The 17,504-nt window shown below is 40.3% G+C and overlaps 1 protein-coding gene across 1 annotated transcript in view; it reads right to left on the bottom strand.

Moving 5' to 3' along the window:
* The window catches only part of DDX58 (DExD/H-box helicase 58), a 35,242-nt gene extending 18,818 nt beyond the window's left edge, over positions 1 to 16,424 (bottom strand). Inside the window, 11 exon segments of the mRNA XM_032213177.1 lie at positions 987 to 1,149; positions 1,986 to 2,120; positions 2,122 to 2,245; positions 3,395 to 3,545; positions 5,407 to 5,514; positions 6,928 to 7,044; positions 8,015 to 8,165; positions 9,339 to 9,517; positions 11,730 to 11,858; positions 15,992 to 16,023; positions 16,025 to 16,424. Coding sequence (XP_032069068.1) covers positions 987 to 1,149; positions 1,986 to 2,120; positions 2,122 to 2,245; positions 3,395 to 3,545; positions 5,407 to 5,514; positions 6,928 to 7,044; positions 8,015 to 8,165; positions 9,339 to 9,517; positions 11,730 to 11,858; positions 15,992 to 16,023; positions 16,025 to 16,095 — 1,360 coding nt within the window. The 5' untranslated portion in view covers positions 16,096 to 16,424.
* Positions 16,425 to 17,504: the final 1,080 nt, after the last annotated feature.

Below are 17,504 nucleotides of genomic sequence, written 5' to 3'. Positions count from 1 at the left end.
GAAAGGACGAGGGCATGAGTGACTGTGCACAGAGCATCCCGACTTTGCTTGTCAGAAGGTTGCAAAAGCTGATCAGATGACCCCGGGACACTGCAACCATCATAAATGTGAAATATAAATCACATCACCATAGGGAGGCAACAGTCATAAGTGTGATAAGTAGTCATCACTTTTTTCAGTGCTGTTGTAACTTTGGTCCTAAATGAACTGTTGTAACTCGAGGACTATCTGTATTTACATTATATCTTGATTTTTTAAAATAGTTGTATTATAAAATCTAGGAACACAGATATTTAGAACAGGTTGTTCAAAGTTATGATGACCTTGAAAGGGTCCTTTATGACCAATAAACACCCCCCAGCCCTTATAAATTTGTTTGCCTCTTCCAGAGTCATATGATCTTGACTTGGGTGCCTGGCAAATTGTTCACACTTACAACCAGTTAAGTGCCTTGCAATCACAGGATTGCCATTTGCAATCTTCTCTGCTGGCTTCCCCAGAAAGTCAGTGGGGAAGTTGCAGGGAAGATTGCAAGATGAGGGTACTTCCTCTCATCTCTGGGAGCTGCCTGCCTGCCGCGGGATAATCTCAGCTCTGTCCCCACAAAGAGGAGATTTCCAGCCTGCAATGAATTTCTCCTCCTTTCTGTTGGGCTCCAGAAAAGGAGCTAAAAGCATCAGGGTTTTAAAATCTTTAGGATTTTAGCTCTGTTTCTGCACCCTGAAGGGTTCCTCTCCATCAAATAACCTTAACCTGAGAATCCTTCTGCTTAATGACCTGATATCACTTACTGACTGCAACCAGCAGTGCTGCGATTAGAGTCCCTCACTGAAGCATCCATGTGGTTGTCTCACTTAATGACCCTTTTGCTTAACAACTAGATTCCAGTCCCAAGTATGGTCATTAAACTGAATAACTACATGTATTCTTTTTTTTAAAAAATGACTACTTGTATTTCAAAGGACAGAATTAGAATGCAGGCTCACTTTTTTCAGGTTTATGAACAATTTCATCTAGGTCCTTTATGTTCTTTCTGACGGTTGAGATCACTTCAATATTCAGTGAAGCACAAATCTTGCAGATGTAGTCTATGGCCTCACCTACGCTTTTTGCACTGCCAATGCCAGGAGAAGCGGTCAATCCTACAATCTGAATAATTAAAATACATTCACATTCACTTTAAAGCAGAAGTACTACACATCAATTACGGCAGTAAAACATGAAAAGAAAGAACAAGAAGGAAAAAAAGAGGCAGTTATTTCATTATTTCCTATTTTCACTATTTTAATTTGCTACTTACAGTATAGTGTTTTCTGGCAGAGATCAATTGAAATCAGAAGAGAAATAACCTCTTACTCAAAGAAATACTGGTAAAGGTAATGGTTCCCTTTGCACATATGTGCTAGTCATTCCCAACGCTAGGAGGACTAATCTCCGTTTCTAAGACAAAGAGCCAGGGCTGTCCAAAGACGTCTCCATGGTCATTTCGCCGGCATGATTAAACACCAAAGGCGCACGGAACGCTTTTACCTTCCCACCAAAGTGGTTCCTATTTTTGTACTTAAATTTTTGCATGCTTTAGAACTGCTAGGTTGACAGAAACTGGGACAAGGAACGGGAGCTCAGTCCGTTATGCAGTGCTGGGGATTTGAACTGCTAAACTTTCTGATCGACAAGCTCAGCGTTTTAGCCTCTGAGCCATCACGTCTCCTATAAAATAATGACAATTTAAACTAATATCTTAGATTCTTTACAGGAAAATACTCCATCATGGTATTTAGAAGTTTTAGAAGATGTACATTTTTGTTACTTTTCTAGCTAATATAAATCATGCATCACAGCTGATCATCGTTGAGCTGATCATCGGAAATACCAGTTCACCTGAACCGGTCCAAACCAGTAGCATTTCACCCCTGAGATACACAACTTACTAACAATGACATATTACTTTTACCAACATGAGAACATTCCCAGTATTATCTTACCTGAGGCAATGAGCATGCACCTTGCTTCAGTTTAAGGTCCAAATACTTAAACATTAACATATTATATGGGTTATTCCCCGTAGTGTTGTGGCACTCATCGAATATCATCAATGTGAAAATTAAAAGAGAAGGAATTGGTCCCATTATTCAGAGCGTTCAAAAGAGTCTGGGGCGTCATGACAATAATATCATTCTGCTTAATAACCATGTCTGCAGGATTCGAGGAACCATCTTCCCCACAGATGCCTGCAATGTCGTATCTGCAAGAAAAGAGACAGATACTTCTCAGAACATCATCAACCATGTTTAAGCCTTCAATCTAAAACTTCAAAATTAGGAAATACACACACACACACACACATATCTAGGTCATCCAATTACCTATACTCATGATGGCGAACCTATGGCACATGTTCCAGAGGTGGCACACAGAGCACTCTCTGTGGGCACGCGTGCCATTGCCAGCTGCTCTTCTGGTTTCCACGTCAGCTAATCTTTGTGGGCGCCGGACTGCCGGAAGACGGCCAAAAAAATGGCCTGTTTTTCAGTGCTCCAGAACCCGCGAAGACTAGCTGACCAGCAAGCATGCACATGTGTTCCAGTTTGGGCACTTGGTGCCAAAAAGGTTTGTCATCACTGACCTATACACTCATATAGACAAATACACATAAATACTTAGGTATTGGTCATATCTGAGAGTTTTTTTAAAAAAAATTGCAACATAGGTGCTTATCATATGTACAACTGCACATTTTACATATTACGAAACAAACTGCTATTCCAGACATTGATTTCAAAGTAAGCAAGGGGACTAAATTTCATCGTTTTAGATATGATAGACCATCTTTCTATAGACCAGAGGTCCCCAACCACCAGGCCACAGTCCCCTACCGAGCCTTGAACCTTTCTGAACTGGGCCATGGAAGTTGCGGGCAACTGCATGCATGCATTCCATTTGGACAAGTGGCCGGCAGTGTGCCTGCCGCTCGCACAAATGGAGCTGTGCATACAGGCACACTGCATGGGTAGGACCTTCCTCTCCCCCTCCCCCACCGGTCTGCAAAGCTGAAAAGGTTGAGGAACAATTGAAATCAATAGCTAAATAAGACACTATTGCTATTATGAGCCTGCGTGGCACAGTGGTTAGAGTGCAGTACTGCAAGCTACTTCTGATGGCTGCCAGCTGCCTGCAATTTGGCAGTTCAAATCCCACCAGGCTCAAGGTTGATTCAGCCTTCCATCCTTCCGAGGTGGGTAAAATGAGGACCCAAATTGTTGGGGGCAAGATGCTGACTCTGTACAACCACTTAGAGAGGGTTGTGAAGCACTGTGAAGTGGTATATCAGTGCTATAGCTATTTTAGAACTAGAAAGCAACAGGAAATCTGCCAAGGCAGACTAAGATCATACTCATTTTTGAAGTATTTCTGGAAGACTCTCTTCTGTTGTTCATAAACTGGAACTTTTGTAGTGAGGAAGACTACTTTTCCTTTCTCCCCATCAGGCCTGTTGCAGAGATGATGCTCACATATCATAATAGACACAAAAGTCTTCCCAGATCCTGTAAAAATGAATAAAGGCTGGTTGGACACATTTGGTAGCAATGACCTAAAATTTGAATTACAAGCTGGCAAGTCCATACAGATAGTCCTCTCATGTAGGAGATCACAACTGGGATTGGAAAGTTGATCCATGAGCGACATACAGTTAGTCCTCAACTTACGAACACAATTGAGCCAAAAATTTCTGCTGATGAGACATTTGTAAAGTGAATTTTGCCCCATTTTACGACCTTTCTTGCTTCAGTTTTTAAGTGAATCACTGCAGTTGATAAGCTAGAAACCCGGTTGTTAAGTGAATCTGGCTTCCTCACTGATTTTGCTTGCCAGAAGGTCACAAAAGGGGATCACATGACCCTGCAACACAGCAACTGAATTTTGATAACATGATCATGGGGATGCCGCAAAGGTTGTAACTGTGAAAAACGGCCATAATTCACTTTTTTCAGTGCCAATGTAACTTTGAACAGTCATTAAATGAACTGTTGTAAGTCGAGGACTACCTGTATCAGAGACCATGTCACGGACGTACATTTATCTGTCTGGTTCAGACATCTGGGAGAAGGCCTACTGAAAGACCCTTCTCCTTGAGCAGCTTGTGGGAATTAGACAAGATGGGCCCATATTATGGAACATGTTGTGTCTGAAACATCAGAAGATACTTTGTCCTCTTACATTCAGGAAGGCTATTCCAACAAGCTTTTGACGACACTGATTGATGCCTCAGGGTTTCTCCACACAAATATTTTTATTGTTTTCGAATTGATTATTATACTATTCTTCATATCTTTCATTTTTATTCCACATTCTATATTGCCCAGAGTCACAAGATGAGGTAGAATAAGCAAGTAAATAAATTACACACACACATACACACACACAAATTAAATATGCCAGAAATTTCTTCTTTCTTACATTAGATACAAGTTGGTAGATGCTTCCTAACAGCTTCCCACAAGCAAAGTCATTGGAGAAGCCAGCAGGAAGTCAGAAGCCACTCATTCCCCATTTCTTTTTTGCCTGCTATGGTCATTGTGTTTATTTATTTAGGTAAATATTGACTTATTATTGAAGTTTCTTTTTCTTCCTTCTATTTTTCCATTTATAATATATACCTGTGATGGCGAACCTATGGCACGCAGAGCCCCCTCTGTGGGCATGCGTGCCATCACCAACTGCTCTTTTGGTTTCTGGTGCACACCCTTTAGATGGTCTTTGTGGGTCCCAGAGCACCTGAAAACAGCCCCGCAAATGACAAAAAAACAGGCTGTTTTAGGGCCTTTTGCAGGCAGTTTTTGGCCTGAAAAAGGCTGAAAATTGGCCTAAAAATGGCCTGAAAATGCCCCCAAAACATCCCCAAATGCCCCCAAAACAGACATTTGTGTGCAAGCTAGCTGGTGTTCAGGTTTCCAGCACTCCAGCACAGGCACATGCATGGATATGCATTGCAGTTTGGGCACTCAGTGCCAAAAAGATTTGCCATCACTGATATGTACTCTTAGTAGATAATCACAGAACTGTCCAGCACTGGGATAAAAAAAAATCTGGTCACCCTAAAGTTTAATGCTCATTTCTTTCACCTAAGATTGCATTATCGTCTTCTTAAAAGATGACTCAACATTAAAAGGGATAATCAAGGTTTGACGATGGCACTAGCAAACCATTCAAAAATCTGCATCATAGTAGAAGGGGGGAAAAAGAAATGTAAGAGTTTTCTTTTCTTTTTCTCAGAATTTTTTCTTATAGCCTTTCCTTTTAAAAAAAAAAAAAAGTCTAAAATAACTTTTTAGTTATAACTTTTTTATTCCTATCAGCAAGCAGCTTACTTAAGGGTCACTGTAGTTCAGAGAAATATAATCTTACCAGTAGGGGCACAAATCATGGTATGTTTGCCTTTAAGAGCAGGTTCAGCAAGTTCTCTCTGATAGCTCCTTGGGTCCCACAGAACATACCTGGTCTGCGGGAAGATAGCTAGAAGAACAAGTGAACAAAAGCACATTGAAAATATTGTAATATATACCAAATACAACATATGCATGGGCATGTAAAATGGAGTATCTACTATAGCAATAGCACTTACATACTGCTTCATAGTGCTTCACAGCCTTCTCTAAGCAGTTTACAGTTAGAAGTTACAACAGCACTGAAAAAAAGTCACTTGCGACCATTTTGCACATTTAGGATAGTTGCAGTCTCCCCATGGTCACATGATCCAAATTTGGACGCGTGGTAATCAGTTCATATTTATGACGGTTGCAGTGTCCCGGGGTCATGTGGGAATCGCCTTTTGCAACTTCTGACTAGCAAAATCAGTGGGGAAGCCAGATTTACTTTACAACCGTGTTACTAATTGAGCAATTGCAGTGATTCACTTAACAACTGTGGCTGGGGAAAAAAAACCCATAAAATGGGGCAAAATTTACTTAACAACCGTCTCCTCCTCAAGGCCATTGAAAGTAATTTCCCTGTGAGGAAAAACATAAGATCACTTGCTCTTGCAGAGATGGTGTCAGCTGGTAATTTCTGAAGAACCTTCCTCTATCATAGCTTCCCATTATGAAAGGTAGCAATTAAGAGTAGGTGTCCAAATTTACTTTGGTTTTCTTCACCTTCCATATGTCTTTTTTCTTTTTGTTAATTTAGACTGGCACAAAACTGATTAAAAGCAAATAACCATAACATACAAACCATAACATACATAACATGAAAACTTGCATTCCTGTGACATTTTGTACGATGTGTGAACATGTTTATAGGCTGAGTGAATTGATTTAAACATGGTGATTAAAGCTTGAAGCAATTCTAAATAAAAATCTGAAGGCCTTTTTGTCTGATTCAAGGAGCAGAAATTGCGCTTATGCCCCATGTTCAATTGTCAAAAAGTAACATTTTTCAAAACAAGAAAATACCCTGTAAGCTTTCTAATATAGGCCTGTGACAGATACCTCTCAGAGAAAAATGCGGAGGTGAAAATACATAGAATTTGTGCTAGGTACACTAGTCTTCTTAAGAGCTTTTGCTTCATCAACCATATTTGCATTCAAGCTATTTCAGAACAAGAGCCTTCACTGGCCTGTGGCTGGTACTTCAAACGTCGTTAAGGTAAATGTAATTCATTTTAAAATAAATGAGTATTCTTTTGGTAATGAACCATTTCTATATTTGATCACACTAGAAAACGCCACAATATTCATCCACAAGAGGCTGCACTGAAATTTTTCAAGAAATATAAAGCGCCACCGTGGGCACCTAGTCATACTCCTCTGCCCTAAATAAGTGACCCGATGGCTTTTGGTAGTACAGATCCTTTCCTTGAGAAGGTACTAAATGTTTCCTAGAAGAATGCAGAGAATTGAACCCAAGGTAGTTTTCTAACTGTCTTACCTGAAGCTGAACATGAATTCCCACAAAGATTATCAGATTCTGCTTCTTCAGAAATCTGTATTTGAAAAACACAGCTGCTTTCCTCTTCATTTTCCATTTCAACATCTGCATTATCATCTGAATGTGACATAGAGAAGTCCATTCAATTTTGCATTTTCATTACTATTTTGCTTGGCACGTCTATTGTAAAAGCACTCCTCAGATATAAATGAAGGACAATATGAATAGGAAATGTTGTACTGGAGTATATATTGAGCACCAATTCAATGATTGTATAAGAAATTCATATTCTGCATATTGTTGGGAATGCAATATAAATATGTTCTAATCAATGCAGAAACACTGTAAATCTCCAATCTTAAACGATGTGGAAGGACCTATTTGAATAATCTTGCTCAAGTGACATTTCTACATAATTCTTTGTTTATATATTCATTGCATTTCTACCCCCACCCATTTCACTAAGTGACACTAGTTGAGATTGGAGAGGAAGGGATTTCAAGAATAAGCTGCTTTCTTTTCTACACATCAAAAGCAATGTGATTGTACGGGCAATGGGAAAAGGTCAGGTAAAGGAGTGATTGCCTACAGAAATTGCTTGCTTTTTTTCTACCCCCCCCCCATCTGCCTCCCCACTTGTATAGTAAAGAGATCGAAGAGGAAGGGATTTCAAGAGAATATTGGAAGCTATTTGTGTAATGCACCTGTGTCTTCCACCATGAATGCATTGCTTCTATGTATATAAGACAGTAAACTAGTCTATTGTCTATTTCTAGCAGAAATTACTGTTGCAGTCATGTAATTTCCAACTCAGTGACTGATCCATTTAGTGGCAAAATTGCAGGTCCCAATTAGACTTTTTAAGTGAGGACTACCTGTAACAGCATGGCAATGGACGCCTTTCCAATTTTAAGGCACATACAAATTAAAATTGAGGGGTTTTGATCCCCCGATTATGACCATCACTACACACAGGCACACTAACATTCCAATTGGTGACTCTGCCTCTCGTAACTTTCTCTTTCTGGAAGTCTTCCAAGAGAAAGAAAGAAACTGAATGGGAAGTAAAACAAAGATATGACAATACCTTTTTTCAAATTCCAGTATTTGCTTTGGGTGTCGCATCCAGCCCTATCCAGTGCAATTTGGAAAGTTTTAGGCCAATGTTCTTTGTCTGATCTACACAGGCATTCTACCAGTTTGCTTGCACTTGCTTTTCTGCCTTTCATGGTTTTAATCTGCAAATCAGAAAGAGGAGGTAGTGGGGGAGTACTTATTTATTGTATTTCAAAACTCAAAAGATTCACTTCCACTCTTTATGTAATTTTTACATAAAACAGAAAAAATGCAGAATTTGTGGCTATAATTTGTGGGTTTGAAGATTAGGAAAAAAACTGAATAGAAAAGTGAATCTTCTTTTGTAATCAGGGCAGGAGTTAATTTTGTAATTGTACTTATATTTGTTGCAAGGGAAATTGGAAATTTATTTATTATTTCCTTTTATCCTTTCTTTCTGCACCTTTGCTTTTCACTTTCTTCTTCCTTGCTTTCACTCTTTATTACAGCCTTTGTGGCATAGTGGTTAGAATGTAGTATTGCAGCCTGACTGCACTTTTGTATCTCTGTTAGCAGTAAAAATTTTCTAACCGCCCACCGGTTCCACAATAATGGTGATTTATAAAGCAGGGAAGTAACTTTATAAAATTTATAAAGCAGAGTTACAGCAAACCCCTACCGCCCACCATGAAAGCTGGAACGCCCACTAGTGTGCAGTAGGGACCAGGTTGACTACCGCTGGACTAGAGGTTGACTCAGCCTTCCATCCTTCCAAGGTCCATAAAATGAGGACCCAGATTGTTGGGGGCAACATGCTGACTCTGTAAACACTTAGAGGGGGTTGTAAAACACTATGAAGCAGTATATAAGTCTAAGTGCCATTGCTATTAATTTGAGCTAGTTCTTATATTCTCTGTAAACTTTCAATAAAATTTTATGAAAATAATATCAGAAGATACACACCCAACTACAAGCAACTAAACTCAAGAAAACATCAATGATCAGAGCAAAGTTCACAAATCTTCTCACCCAGAGTAACAATAAAGACTATAAAATAAGCAAATCCAATTTAAGATTCACTATTTATTCTTTTCTTTCTTCAAGCATTTTAATTCCCTTGCATACCAGCCTGTAACCTGGACCACATCAACATCTTCTCAAATATTTGTAGAAATCAAACTGGTAAGAATTGATATAGGTTTTATTTTTGCTCTCTGATCATGCTGAATTAGTACCCTGTGTAACATGAAAATCAAGGCTGTCTGCTAAAATAATGTGAGCTTCTTGTTAACAGTGAGGCAGCATAGAGCAGATGGGCTGAGTGTTATTGATCAAGCAGTTTAAATAAATAATACCTGACGAATTTCTTCCCATTCCTGAATTAGGAGACAGTCTCCCATGTAGAATTGAATATCTTCGATGTCAATGTCCTGCATAGTGGGTTCAATTCGTTTCAACAGTTCCCTGTGAGGTTCCAAACTTTCAATTATCTTGAAATCCCAATTTTCAATTGCTTGATGAAGGCCAGTATAGTCTTAAGAAGCAGAAATAGAAGATACAAATTCAAATTAAAGTGGTAATGGACTAAAGTTAAGTATGAGCAGCAGGTAGTTTATCTGCTGTCTTTCTAAGTTAGCTTCAGCCCGCCCCAAAATGTGGAAAGTGAATGTGTTGAGAAGCCCTTACCAATCAAGATTGGTAAGAGACTCCAGCTCCCTTATGAGACTCGGAAAGCTTTAAAGATCTTCCCCTCATCCTGCCACGCCCCAAAAAATACTTGGGGACTGAAGGAAGGATATAGCTTACTGGAACAATTGACTTTCTGAGTATAAGAGAGGGTAGATGACATTTATCATTGTAAATATTTTCTTATTATCATGATGCTCTGATTCTGTTGGTTGTGCTGATTGACTTCTTTAAGCTATTTAAAGTCAGTTACACAGAAATGGGATTGAGCTCACAGTAATAAACTAATAACACACAACACAGAAAAAACAGTTGTGTCTGGTCAGAACAGCTGGGTGAAGGATAGCTTGTTTTTTTTTAAATTAAGATTAGGACAGAATAAATAAAGGCTCCCTGCAATCCAGAGCAACCTTGTGTAGGCCACAGAGGCCTGTCAACAGAGAAAATTGTGCATGAAAGTAAGCATGAACCGCAGATCCTGGGGTTGCTGAGCCATGGGGACAATTGCCTCGTTCCCCGAGATTTATGGTGACACTAGGCTGATGTTGAGGCCTGGGCTTTTACTTCAGGCCCAGCCTTAACAGGAGACAATTTGCTGTGGCCCAGTCACCATGGCTAACACGCCGTGGCCAACTCACCACGGGACAATACAACAATTCAATTTCAATAATTATAAAAATATTTCAAATTATTTCAAATAATTATAAAAATATTTCAATTGTTGTCATTCACATTTCATCTTGTCCTTCCTTTTGCATCCTTTACTTATTTTGTGATTCTATTCCATCATTTCTTCAATATTAGTTTAACTCTTATCCCATGGCAAGTAGTCTCGCTGCAAGATGGATATGTTGAGTTGGCCACAGTGAGTTGCCCTAAGACCCCAGCCTTGGTGCTCCCACAGAGTGCCACTATTCAAGAATGGCCCAGAATAGTGTGTATGTGAGTGGGAGAGATAGAAAAATGTTTCTCTTTTTTCAGGGTAGCCAACAGAGTCAAGTTAGGCATTTTCTGAAATTTTTGACATACCAAGACCAAAAACCTAGTATATGCTTTATTAGGTATGCCACATGATGATAAATAAGTCCTGTGCAGAAAAGGGAAAGCTACTATTAAAGGCCTGGGCAGGAATTGGTAGGGAAAATTAGCAACCTTAGGCTTCGTAGCACCCCTGAGATCCTAGTCACTTGCATGGGATTGCAAGAAGTTAGTGGCTCTATTTCTGGAGAGGTATCTTCAACAGCAAAACTAACAGTGGGCCTTTGCTTTGCCAGAATGCAGTCTGAATTCTATGAGACAGGACTAGTCTGTGGGGGAAATACACCAAGCAGTTTTCTGAAATATCCAGACAACTGCAGAGGGGAAGCATGTTGCTCTCCAAATACAAGCAAACGTAAAACACATTGCAGCCCACTGAGTTTCTTTTTTTGCAACTCTGTCTGAGCATTTTATCTCTGGAAGAAATGATGAGATTTTCTCCCACAGCAGAGCACAAAAGTAAGCAACCCTTTCACACAACTTGCTTGGTGTTCCTAATTGGAGGTATTTCATAAGCTCCATGACCAATATTTGCTTTTTTGCCCCTATGACATTCTCCTCTTCTCGGAGCTACAGAAAAGGATTGCTTTTCCCTGAGCAAAGGAAGTTCTCTTCCTTCCTGATAGCTGTATGTTCTCCAAAATCACGTCAACAGCTTCTCCACCCAAAATTATCCCTACTAATTTCACCGTCACAGTGAAAACCCCAGCTCTAATACCAGCTTTCATTTCCAGCAAACTTACTGGATCACAGACTCCCATCTGAGGCTGAAGGAATCAATCAGCTCATTTGCAGAGGCTTTTGGAAGAAGCCATCTTTCAAACAGGACATTTACATGTCAACTAAGAATGTGTTTCCTGTCTTTGTAATTAAATAGGATCGTGTGTGTGTGTGTTTTCAATGAAAAAATACACTAAACTCTTTGAATAATTCTGTGTGGTACCAACTCAATGAAATTGCAATTGTTTACAAAGAACCACTTATTAGAGTTTTAGATGCATTTTAGATGAGTTTTAGTTTACCTGCTGCATGCAGTGCATCCATAAAAGCACGGAACCATCCATCCACTTTGAGCTGTAGAATAGACTGAAGAAAGAGTTCTGCTGCCTTGGTTGGTCGGTTGCTTTGCTCTTGAATTTGCTCCACAATCTCTAGAATGAAATCAGATTGTAGACAAAACTGTTGCAATAAATTTCTCACCTTAAGGTTCAAAGCCAATCAATAGACTTTCACAGTAAAGTAACTTTTCCATTTTACCTTTCCAAGGGCCCATGATTCTGTTTGCCACATACCCAAAGGCAATTCATTCTACTGCTATTTAGAAAATATTTGTGTGTGTGTCTGCTTGCTTATTGAAAACACATTACAAGTAGTTCTTACCTACTGACTGCCTCCCTCAGCATCCATTGAAAGTTGCAAAAATGCTGTCCCCTCAATAATGTGGTTACCAATAGTCAATATTCATTGGCCTGGACTAAATATGTTGTTTTTCTTTTCCCATCCCCCTTGAGAGTTGAGAATTGGGAAGGAAGTGATTTTAAGAGAGTAAGAAGGCGTACAAGGGGAATACATATCAAAAACAATGTGCTGGCATTGGCAGCCTTTAGCACACTATGGAAACAGCCTGTATTCCCCACTGGGTGTTTGCTTACTCTTTTGTAATCTCTTCCTCTCTAATCTCTCTACTTTTTGGAGAGGAAAAGCAATTTTTGTACGCAATCCTTCCTATGTCTGACTTGTTTCCCATTTGCATGTCTTCCCACTACCTTGTAGCAATTAGCCTTGTCCATCTCCTTAGCAGTGGGAAGAAGTCAATAACAAAGGTCAACTAGGGATGGCAAGAATAGTGAAGAGCAGAGACAGGGGAATAGGTGAGTGGGTAACATTGAAGCATATCCTGAGCTTTATGTGGGTAGGTTGTCAAGTGCTAAATTTTGATCTCTTGAACACATGGATGCTGTGACCCATAACTTCAAAGACCAGGCATTAAGTAAGATTTGTTTAGCACCATCATAACTTCAAATACTGAACAGCCATGAAGCATTTTCTGTATCTCATGTCTAGATAATGGACAGTTGGTGTTTTGCAGTCTGGTTGTGTTAGACCAGGGGTTTCAAACTCAAGGCCCGCAGGCCAGATCCTGCCGCGAGGTGCTTAGGTTTGATCTGCGGGGATGCCCTGGAACAGCAAAGGACTGGTCCACGGTACCTCTGCCAGTGAAAATGGGGTGCAGGGAGGCCAGGCGTGGGGGGGCCTCTTTTCACTGGCAGAGGGTTATCAAAACAAACTAAAAACAAAAGGAGAAATGTTTCCCCTTTTGCATTTGAGCATGCAAGAAGGGACAGCAAAGGAGAAAGGGAAAGAGGAAAAAAAAGAAAAGATGGGAAGAGAACAAGGAAGGAAAAAGGAGAAGGAAGAAGGAAGAAGAAGGAAGTAGGAAGGAAAAAGAAGGAAAGGAAAGAAGGCAGGCAGGCAGGGAGATTATGAGAGGGAGGAAGAATCTGGTGGAAGTTCTGCCTTAGCACTTGGCCACCAGGGGTGGCCCCGACACGAGCCGCCTTTCACATCCACCATGCCCACACTCCTGGCTATGACCACCATGCCCACACCCACCCACCCAGCCACGCCCGCATCCCCGGCCCTCCGAGGTCAAATACAACCCTGATGCAGCCATTAATGAAATCAAGTTTGACCCGCATTAGACCTATGGAATACTAATATTTGACCAACCAGAATCTCTTCACCTTCTCAATTACACTCTCGTTGTTATCATTGGATAAGGTTTTACAGCAACTACAAAGCACTTTGAATATATGACTGAGTACACTTCATGCATAAGCGCACCAACGTTCTACTGTCCCTGTCCTAACAAGCCCATTTATTTGTATCCATTTTGTGTATTCATAATCTTGTATATACTTATATTTATTATAGACACGCTTGACAAAACAAATAAATAAATAAATAATAAATAAATAAATCTTCTATATAAGACTAAACTTTTAAGGTAACTTGAATCACATGCCTGGCAAGGGCATTGCTCTACCGACCCTTTCTTCCAATTGCTGAAATATATAATTAAATTAATCAGTGATAAATCTATTCTGAATTCTTGTTGGTTCTAGTATTTTAAGTCTTCATCAACATAAGCAATATTATACAGTTGTCAAGGTTGACTCTGGGCCAATGAAATCTCTCAGCCTAGCTATTTGACAGAGTTGTTATTATAAGAAAAAAATCAAAGAATTCTATGTCCGTACACCCTTGTTTACTAGCTGAACTAAACTAAAAATCTTTGGATGCACAGACTAGGATGAGCATTCATGAAATGAAACTGGGATTAGGTCTCTTGTGATGGGAGACTGGAACCAGTATCTATTGGATCATCTGATGATGTCTGCGGCATGGGAATGACTGGGACTTGAAAGGAATGAGAGTGAGAGAGAAGGTTAGAGGAGGAGAGAGGAAGTGAAAGTAAAGTAAATGAATTAACACTGATATCTCCTCATAAGTACTTTGACACAAAGGGTATGTCATTAAACTTAATTATATTAAATTAGAAAAACTTTATAGTGAAACTGAAGCATTTTTCAATTTTGATTGTTTTTCCAAACATCAATCCTTTGAACCTAACCATTTGGGCTCTGAATGAATGTGAATTGTATTTAAAAGTGAATTAAGGGTTATAAAAAGAATAGAAGAATTAGATTATAAATATTTGGAGAGCAAAGGTGACAAAAGGAAACCCGAGGGCATCAGAGTTAGATGGAAATGATGGAACCCTCCTGCAGAGGTAAGTTTAAAGAGTAAAAGGTAATGCATTTAGAAGTATATGGATTAGGTGAAATTAAAGATAGTTTGCATGAGATACTTTGTGGAGCTCTTGATCAAGATTGTGCATTCTGAAAGACCACGACTTTATGCAGGACATGTCTCAATCTGTTTCTTTATTTCAAATAATGAAATCTACTTTGGATTTCCAGACAGCCATTGCTTATTTCTCTTCCAGTAGAAGACGAAAAATTCTGCAATTTTTAGAGGGAGAAAAACTGTCAGAAGCAGGCAGGACACGAGCGCGCCTTAACGGTTTTAGTGCCATCTGCTGGCAGGATTCTTGCCCCGCCTCCTCAACTGCTTTCAGCCAATAGTGCCCTGCTTCCCCCTCCTGGTTATCAAGATAATTCCGAAAAAAGAGCCTGCTGGGTGGGGAGTCGCAATGCTTACAAAGAGGAGCAGCTCTTGCTGGGAAGAACACCCCTCCTCTCTCGCCACACCATCTCGATGCAGAACCAAGCCGCTTGCGAAGCTGGCATAGCTTCGAGTAAAATCAACATGTAGATCTGTGCTCTTAAATTATGTCGCTTTAATTAGCATCCGAGCATGCGTAATAAATACTGTATGCAAATACGCCGCAAAACGCGTGCAAGAAGGATGGCTCAAACACAATCTTTCTGAATGGCCGAGCCCGCTTAGTCGGACTTCTCTCTGCAAAACCAAGAATAAGAAGCAGTGGGCGAAATAGTTCCTGTGCTGTAGAACATTAGTTCGTGTACTGTAGAACATCTTTGCTGAACCTTAGCTACACAAAAACATTTTTCCTTTCATCGTCTTTCTGTCCAACCATCACCAACCTCTCCTGAAAAGTCATAGTCAATGCCTCAAATGAAATCAATATGTAGATCTGTGCTCTTAAATTATGTTGCTTTAATTACCATCCGATCATGTTTGAGAAAGACGTACAGAATTAAAAAGAAAAGCAGTAGGGTTCCTTAAAAGGATGTCTTCAGCTGGCGTTTTAATTTATTCATTCTGTTTCTAAGCATCACTGGGAAGTTTCTGCGTAGGCAGGCAACATCTCCATGTAACTGCAAGTGATTTGATTCTTAAGTCAACCAATTAATTGACACGCCTGGTCATAACATAATTCACCGGGGGGAGGCATTTTTCAATTAATCTGCTTTTAATTTGGGTATCTGTTTCTCCATTCTAAAAATCTGAACCGAATATTCTCCAAAACGTCCAAAGAGAGCCACTCCTGTCAACAGTGGCCACGGGTATTCTGGGCTAGATGACACGGAGGGTGTCGCTTAACAAATCCCTCGTCCTAAGTGTAAATAAAATGCCTTCCCAATGTTGCATTACAATTCTCATCGGGCCAGCCAGCACGCCCGATGGTCAGAGCATCTGGTTTTTTTCATAATACTTCAGTTCCTGAAGAGCGTCCAGTTGGGGACATCAGAACAAAACACGACTTTGATAGAAAACTTGGGCGATTCCTACTTACCGTCAGACAGCCAGGTTTTCATGTAGCTCAATATAAGCAGGATTTAAAATCTTCACTATATAATCCTGGCAGCGAAGCAAATTCTCTCGTTCGGCCTCGGTCATTTTTCCTCTTTCTCCTTAAACTTCTGGCTTTGCAATATTCCCCCTCTCCTCGTATTCCGTTTTTCTTTCAACCGCCCCAAAAAACAAAACCGTTTTTCTTTCACACACACCCCAAAAAACCCCCAAAAAATCCAAATCCGACTGCAAGATCTCCTGCTCGCAGTTCTGAAACTAACAGCGTCGGGAAGCAGCTTAAAACACCCTCCCGAGGAGGGGCCAAACCGCCCAATCGAAACCTTCCGCTGTCGACCGACTCGATTCCTCAGAATCAGCCGAGAGGAATCAAGAATCGAAAGCGAAGGAAGTTTTCCCAAAGCAGGAAACGCCGTCGGAGAAACAGAGGAAAAGGAAACCGAAACCGGCTCGCGGGGGCGCGGCTGAGCAGGGAAACGAAGCGGAGCCGTTTGCCTTGTTTCCCTATTTGGATTGGTCTCCGAATTGATTGAGGCAAACTTGGCCGAGTCAGAAATAAACTTTGCAGCTGTCGTATCAATAAAGAGTGGGGGGGGGGGAGGCTGGGGGAAGCTGTGGCCCTCACGATGATGGCGAGGTAAGCGAGTTCTTCCCCCCATCCCTAAGGTGACCAGATTTTCAGATTGGTAAAGAGGGACACCTTTGACCGGGGGGGGGGGGGGGTTTGATTAAAAATTTTATACGAACAACAAAAATTTTGCATACAACGCAAAAATAGTATTGTAATGTTTTTTTATTTCAACATAACTACAATTTACAAATATAAATTGTAACTGTTGCCAAACTTCCAAATTTTCATCACGTGACCATGAGGATGCTGCAACGGTCACTAAGTGTGAAAATGTCGCTAAGTGTGAAAAATGGTCATCAGTCACTTTGTTTCAAGGCCATTGTAACTTTGGTCACTAAGCCCATTATACCACCTTTCTTGCCACAGTTCTTAAGTGAATAACTGCAGCTGATAAGTTAGTAGCATAAGTGAATCTGATTTCCCCATTTGACTTTGTGGTGATTATATGACCCCAGGACACTGAAACCATCATAAATACAAATCTGTTGCCAAACATCAAAATTTTGATCGCATGACCATGAGGATGCTGCAATGGTCGCTAAGTGTGAAAAATGGTCATCAGTCACTTTTTTCAATGCCATTGTAACTTTGGTCACTATACCATCTTTCTTGCCACAGTTCTTAAGTGAATCTTAAGTGAAGATGTTATATCTTAAGTGAATCTTAAGTCTTAAGATGTTATACAGTAGAACCTCTGGTCACGAACGCTTCTGACCAAAATATTCACATTCTCGCCCCCCACCCCCACCCCACCCCGTTGCTGATTTCCCCTTCTGCACCATTTTTTGTAAGCGCCAAATTTCCAAAATTAGGTTTGATTCATGACCAATCAGTTTGCGACCAATGTTATGGAACGAATTATGGT

This window comes from Thamnophis elegans, chromosome 3, assembly GCF_009769535.1.
Source record: "Thamnophis elegans isolate rThaEle1 chromosome 3, rThaEle1.pri, whole genome shotgun sequence".
Classification (NCBI taxonomy): domain Eukaryota; kingdom Metazoa; phylum Chordata; class Lepidosauria; order Squamata; family Colubridae; genus Thamnophis; species Thamnophis elegans.
This window is presented reverse-complemented; position numbering and strand designations above follow the sequence as displayed.